This window comes from Fukomys damarensis, unplaced genomic scaffold (assembly GCF_012274545.1).
Source record: "Fukomys damarensis isolate Sample0158 unplaced genomic scaffold, DMR_v1.0_HiC HiC_scaffold_33, whole genome shotgun sequence".
Taxonomy (NCBI): Eukaryota; Metazoa; Chordata; class Mammalia; order Rodentia; family Bathyergidae; genus Fukomys; species Fukomys damarensis.
Window position 1 is genome coordinate 40,764,837 of NW_022900945.1, and position 7,069 is coordinate 40,771,905.

Here is a 7,069-nt window from a genome sequence, read left to right on the forward strand (position 1 = left end):
TTTTTTTTTTTTTTTTTTTTTTTGGTACCGGGGATCGAACTCAGGACCTTAACCACTGAGCTAAATCCCTGGCCCAATGAAGCTCCTATCTTAACTACAAGGTTCCCTGCAGAAGTGTTCCTCCCTACATGACCCCTATCTTGGCTCTGTAAGTGTCCCAGAGAGAGGACTAGCACTCCTGGCAGGAAGAGAGGCTTGCCTGAGCTCAGAATGGACTCCCTGCCACCTGCAGGTTACACCGGGTCCAGTACGAGATGCCTCTCTGTGATGATGACTCCGCCTCCAAGACCATGCACCTCATGGGGGACTTCTCTGCCCCTGCTGAGTTCTTTGTGACCCTTGGCATCTTTTCCTTCTTCTATACTATGGCTGCCCTAGTCCTATATCTACGTTTTCACAAACTCTACACAGAGAACAAGCGCTTTCCACTGGTGGTGAGTGAGCATGGGCCAGAGGGATGGGGGTAGAAGAACTGAAGAGATATGTGATAGGGGTGGAAGTCAGATCTGGAGGGGCGGACAAACATGATGGCTTCCCTGGGTCCCTGACACCTATATGTGGAACCTCTGCCTTGACCAATCTCTCATTGCTTGTTTCTGCTCACGGAAAGCACAAAAGCAACATAAAGAAGCAGGCTCTGGAGTTAGGCTACTTGGGCTCAAATCTAAGCACTGTCCCTTATTAGCTGTGTGACTTCCAACCAGTTACTCAGCCTCTAAACCTCAGTTAATTTGGCCATAATATGGGCATGAAATAGGCTGCCTTATAGTGCTTTTTGAGAGATAAAATGAGAATGTATGTAAAGTATCTGGTATACAAGTGTTAGCTATTACTAGTACTATTCTCTTTACTATTTCTCTTTACTTTGCAATAGGGATACTATTGCAGGCATGCATAGTAGAAAGTATATGTTAGAGAATTCTTTTGTCTCCTGAGTTTGGCTTCGGCCACTACTTATAGCTGAACAATTGTGATCACAGGAAAAGCTGGGAGGAAAGAGTGAGAGGTTAGGTCACGTGGGGCTGAGATGGAACAGCACATGCTTTCACACCTTATTGTCTGACCTTAGTTCTGAGGGCATTGGTAGTCATCCTGAGTGGCAGGATTCCTTTGTGCCAGTGAATGGATTCCTCAGGACCATTTGGACTCTCTGAGGTTCTATGTGTCAGGTGGGATAGGAAGAGGCAGCTGTCTTGGGATCCCAGGATTCTAGTGTATCATGGTAAAAGGAAAAGAAAAGGGAACTATGGGGGCTTTCTGAGTGTATCTTCTATTCCTCTGCTCCTCCCAGGACTTCTGTGTGACTGTCTCCTTCACTTTCTTCTGGCTGGTAGCTGCAGCTGCCTGGGGCAAGGGCCTGACCGATGTCAAAGGGGCCACACGGCCATCCAGCCTCACTGCAGCCATGCCAGTGTGTCACGGAGAGGAAGCAGTGTGCAGTCCAGGAGCCACACCCTCCATGGGGCTGGCCAACCTCTCTGTGGTGAGACCTGTGGCCATCGAAGGGGTCTGGGGGAGGCAGTGCGATTGCAGCTGTTCAGTCCTTCCCTAGGCCTGAGAGAAACACAGAAGGTGTCCCCAGAGCTGGTGATCCCTCTGCCTAGAGCTAGCTAGTGTCTGCCTGTAGCAAATGTTGACCTGATAAAACACCTGGCATGAGGGACACCTGGGAGCTACCCCATTCCTCATCTTTTCTCCCCCTGTATGTCCCCTTGTGACTGCCCTTCTCGCCTGTCTCCTGTTATACCTGTGTGCACACATGAACATGTGAAGGCAGAGCCCAGGGCTGGGATGGGGCTCAGAGCTGGGAGCACCCAGAGTGAGTGACAAGAGCTTGTTGTTGCTCAGCTCTTCACACCAGAAAAGGGCTATGGGGCAGTGGCAGTGGCTCCATGGTAGGCCTGTGTTTGGCCACTCCAGTTGTTAGAATTTTGAAATACGTTCATATTACTGGGTAAATACCTGGGACCTTGAGCTTCTCAAATGCTCCCTGTCATTTCAGTCACCTCGGGCCCACTATGAAAATGGTTTGGTTCTCCACACTTGAAGTGATTAAAGCCTGGCACATCAGGGAGCCTTCTGGAACATTCTGAAACTCATAAGTTCTTCCTTCATAGATTTCTCCCTTCAACATTTTATTATAAAAATGTTCATACATACAGCAAAGTTGTAAGAACTTTACGGTCAACACACACAACTCACCTCCTAGACTGGAGACTTGCTTTATTATATAGCCACACATCTCTCTTAATTCATCAGTCCATTTCCAATGCATTTCTAAATTAATTGCAAACATCAGTACACTCCCTACCTGCTGTGAGGTTTTTGAAATATTTTAAATAAATATTTGAATACAATTCTGGTGGAGACCCTGGTTTGGGGAAAGGAGCACCTTGGACAGCTCCAGGCACACTGACCCCACAGAAGATGATCCAAGCAGGCCCCACGTGTGCGGTAGGAAGCCCAACTGGCCCTGACTCTTGGTGTCTTGCTATGTTTGGCATGATGACCATTTGAGGGGGCAGATTCAGCTAGTCACTAGGCTAGATTTTGGGCGCAGGTTGTAGATAGTGAGATTTTTTCACTAGGGAACCCTTAAATGTATGATGATTTTGAACCCTGCCTCTAGATCCAGATCTCTGTCTTTCAGTTTTCGTAGCCCTCTGTACCTCTTTCTCCAACATAGAAACTCCACTCTTACTGTTTTCATGCTGTCGCTCCCTTACCATTCTCACAAATTCCTCCGATGTCCTTTGCAGCTCTTCGGCTTTATCAATTTCTTCCTGTGGGCCGGGAACTGTTGGTTTGTGTTCAAGGAGACCCCGTGGCATGGACAGGGCCAGGACCAGGGCCAGGGCTCCAGCCAGGAGAGCGCAGCTGAGCAGGGAGCTGTGGAGAAGCAGTAAGCAGCCCCGGTCTGGCTACTCCCGAACTGGACAGCACCTCTTCAATACCTCCGGCTTCCAGGACCTGCCTCTTCCTCTTCTGCCAGCTCCCTTCCCCCACCATTCTGGGCTTTGGACTTTGAGATGTTGGATAGGAAGGCATTGCCTGTCTGGGCAACCCTCCCAGTGGCTTCCTGTTCTCTTGCTGGAGCCCCTGATGGCAGGAGCTCAGTGCTTCTTGCCTACCGCCAGGACCTAGGTATCTTACTTAGAGTCCTACTTGTACCTCCCACCCTCTGAGTACCAGACTCTGCTGCAGGTGAGAGCTGGGGGCAGCAGGCCAGAGCCCTGAGACCGGCCCCTAACAGCTTTAGTGTAGTTGCAGGGTGGGGTTGGGGGGTTCCTCATGGTCCATGTCCCAGAGCCCAGTGCTTCTCCTTTACTTCTTTGGCCTCCGTTTGCTCACAAAGCCTACCATGTATGAACAAAAGAGGCCCACCATCCTAGAAAGGGCCCTTAGAGGGTCCACATGAGGCCTGGACTCAACCAGAGCAGATAAACTGCAAGTGAGTTGCAACTTTAAGGAAGAAAGCCAAGAAACTTATTTGCAGAATCTTTTTTTTTTTCCTATTCCCTGAGCACCCCGCCCCTAGCCACTGGTGCACTGTCTTATCTACCAGCATTCTAAACTCTACTTACTATAGAAACTCCTTACCTTTCTCCCTGCCCTTCTTGGGCTTGGTCTCATCTCACACTTGGGATACAAGATGAGAGGCTAGGAGTGTAGCCATTTCATCCCCTCCCTCCCCCACCTCTCAGCCCATCTCCCTTCCCCAGCCTCTTGGGTCTGAAGCATTCAAGATCCTTTTTGAAGTCTGTCCAGACCTTCCTTTTATTCCTGTGGGCCTAGATAGGGGATTTGGAAGGGCCCAAAGGACCATCACGAGGCTAAGGTATCCCAGCGTCCCAGAACACGGATGGATGGGCCCATTTCACCCTACTCTGCTCATACCCATTCCCCCACTCCTGCTCCTTCTCCTGTTCTCATTTCATATGCCCCCTTCTCGGCTTTACAGAATAATGTACCCTCCCCTGTCCCTCCCAGTCCTCTCCGTCTTCTTCCTTTCTGCCAGGCTCTATCCCCTCCCCAGTCCAGGGCAGGCCGATGCTACTGGTGCTTCTTCATTTCGGGACCCAGCTCCATATCTGTATTTGGTGTATGTCCTCTTCCTGAAACCTCTTTCAGTCTCTCTCTGGGCCCCAAGGCCTGAGAGTCCTAACTGGGTAAGGACTACCTGCCTACTACTCACCTCAAAACACCTCAATCTGCCCTGGCCCTCGGGCTGCTCATGATGAAGAGGGAAGAGTCCAATCATTTTCCAATCCAATGCTGACTGGCCCACTTAGCATCCCAAAGGTCAATGTGTTCTGTGCCAATCTCTCCTCAGGACTGAGTCAACCCCCTTCGACCTCCTTACTTCCCTCCCTGGCATTCATAGTAACATGTGCCTTACTGGTGTACTTGGGGTTTAGGACCTTTGAGTTAGGGCCAATCATTTCCTCTGTGGGTCAGAATTTCCCCCCATTTGACAGGAGGAGTGTGAGATTTACATCTTCAAATTCTCCAGAGGTCTTCAGTAAAAGAACTCGATATCTTGTTTTCTGTTTTGGGAAAGGATTTGAGGAGAGAAGAAAGGGATGAGAATGTTCCTAAGTCTGAAACTCTCTCTCTGTCCTGAGCTGTTCCTAAGAATGAGGTGGGACAGTTTGGTCTACAGCTCCAGAGACACAGAGAACAAAGGGGTGATTTTCATTTTTCTTCAAGCCAACCCCTGTGGGGGTCTGTGTGCAGCTTCTACCAGAATTTTGTTTGGATTCTGTGTCTGTATTTATAATTTACTTGAAATGTAATGGATAAAGTGTTCTCATTTGGGGGCTGAAGTTAGCAACTGGCCCTTCAGCTAGGGAAAGAGAAGAGGAAACTCACTCCTGCCGAGAACTCCCAGTCCAGAATTCTTTGGGGGAAGAGAAGGTCCTTCCTCTTCCTCAGGAGGCTGGCTGATTCTCAGCCAGAGAACCTTGATTTAGGCTATGGCCTCTGCATGGCCACCCTAAGAGGAAAGGCCAGTTTACCTCATTACTTCCAGAGGGCTGGTCTGGACAAAGTGCCAAGGGCAGAGCTGTCCTCATAGAACTCATGTTCCCTCCAAACAAGGCTGGCATCACTGCTTTGCCTAGTGGGGCCTGAAGTAGGAGAAGGTGTCTGATTTCTTCAGCTGCTGCAGGAAGCCAACAGGCAAGGCACTTGCCCTTTGCCCTGGAAGATTCTGACCCTGCCAAGTGCCCACCTAGGATCTTTCCTCCACATGAAACCCTTTGAATATTGTGGCTCCTACTTTTGGGACTATAGATCGAGGGTGGGGGGGAATATTGCATGTTGTTTTCAGGTGCTTGTTATTACACATTTGAATAAACAGTGCTGCAAGCATTTGCCATGGAATCCTTCAGGGAATTTTTCCCTCTTTTCCTCTCCCTTGCTTTAAGGTCTTAGACAACTATCAACATTTCTCCCAAGATATCATTCCACTCCTCTCCTTTCTGCAACCAAGTAGAGTCTGCTGGCTGAGCAGTTGCTTCTAGCAGGCCCCAGTCTGGTGACTTCACCTCTTTTGGTCCAAAAATTAGTCCAAAGTAACTGAGACTCATTAGTAAATTTGGAGCAAATTCAAAAGGCAAAGGATAGTGGTTTCCACAATGCTATTTCCATTTGCTCTGCTACCATCTGTGACCCAAACAAGCGTCCTGTCAGGAGATGAGGGCCATGCACACTACTCTTTCCTACAGAGTTATTGTGGAACAAACTTGCACTTTCATCCCTCTTCAGAAAGACAGTCACATTCTATATTTACATTCATTAGAAAAACACACTTGGACATAATTTTATATTCAATTTCACCAGGTTTCATCCAGGTTCACATGGATCCATTGGGGATTGTCTATGGCCTCAGGTTAACAATTCTTGCCCTTAGATATTATGCTTTAAGTATATAAATCTTCTCTGGAAGAAAATAAGAAATTCTGAGGTCTCCAAATTATAGACCTTGACTTATTTGCTCCCTAACTTGGTTTCCTCTTAGCCAATGGATTGCAATATGGAGCAAAGAGAAGAAAGGGGGATTCATATATCTTTTCTGATGAGATGGGAGAAAGGCAGAGGCAGACTTTTTTTGTCTCTTGTGTGAAGGTGGGAAGACATGATATCGGCTTTGATGATTAAGGTACTTTCCAGGCCTTAGCAAGGAAAAATGACAGATCTGATGAGAAATCTTCCTATGCCAAGGCTTCAGTAGCAGTCCTTCCAGCAGAGAAAATATTCATTAGAAAAAGAAGCCAAAATGATGGATGGAATCAGGGTCCAGCCACGGTTTGGGAAGAGGCAGTGCAGGGTATCGATCGCCATTCTCAGGAGAAGAGAGACGGATCAGCAGAGACGCTGCAAACACTGGCAGCCTCGGGGCCACCCTAGCTCCGGAGCTGGCTCTGGCTTGAAAATAGCCTTCAGTCATCCTGACAGGTGATGTTGGTCAGCTCAGCTAGGCCCTACCAAACCCAGACAGCGGCACGCCAACCCTCCGTTCTGCATCAGGGCAGCGTGGGTTTCCCACAGAGGAGGAACGACACGGGAGCCCTCCCCCACTCCAACCCGTGTGTCCTTCAGCACATCCTACAGACTGCCCCCCCTTGCCCTTCTGATTCACTGCACCCACCTCCCTGCACCTACCCTATTCGATCTACAGGAGAACGGAGTCGCTTCGTGGCTGTCAGCCCTGGAAAGGGCGCCAGCCAGCTGGCTGGCTCATGGTTTAAAGGGGCGTCTTGGGCAGAGCGAGGTTTGGGGCTGTGGTGCGTGTTCAGTGAGCTTGAGAGAGTGGGCTGGTGTCACAAAGAATTGTGCACAAGGGTTAGGAGGGGAGATCCTGGGTCTTTGGTCTCTTCCTTTCCTTCTGCAATTGTGCATTTCGGAAAGGCTCTAGCTACAAGCACCGTAGGCAACGGCAACCCCAAACTACATTTCCCAGAAGGCCATGCGGGCGGGAGGGAGAAGAGACCTAAATTGCGCTTGCGCAAAGAGGGAGCTGGAAAGGTAGGGGGAGAGAGGCGTGCCCGCGGTGGAGCAAGGGGGG

At 49.3% G+C, this 7,069-nt stretch overlaps 1 protein-coding gene across 2 annotated transcripts in view; it reads left to right on the plus strand.

Annotated features, from left to right (window-relative positions):
* Positions 1-5,570, plus strand: part of Sypl2 (synaptophysin like 2) — a 17,252-nt gene extending 11,682 nt beyond the window's left edge. Inside the window, exons 4-6 of one of the 2 annotated variants that reach the window (XM_010605971.2) lie at positions 233-434; positions 1,292-1,483; positions 2,760-5,570. In XM_010605971.2, coding sequence (XP_010604273.1) covers positions 233-434; positions 1,292-1,483; positions 2,760-2,906 — 541 coding nt within the window. In that variant the 3' untranslated portion in view covers positions 2,907-5,570. Of the gene's footprint in view, positions 1-232; positions 435-1,291; positions 1,484-2,002 lie in introns of both variants that reach the window. The other variant, XM_033758353.1, reaches the window with a different exon arrangement.
* Positions 5,571-7,069: the final 1,499 nt, after the last annotated feature.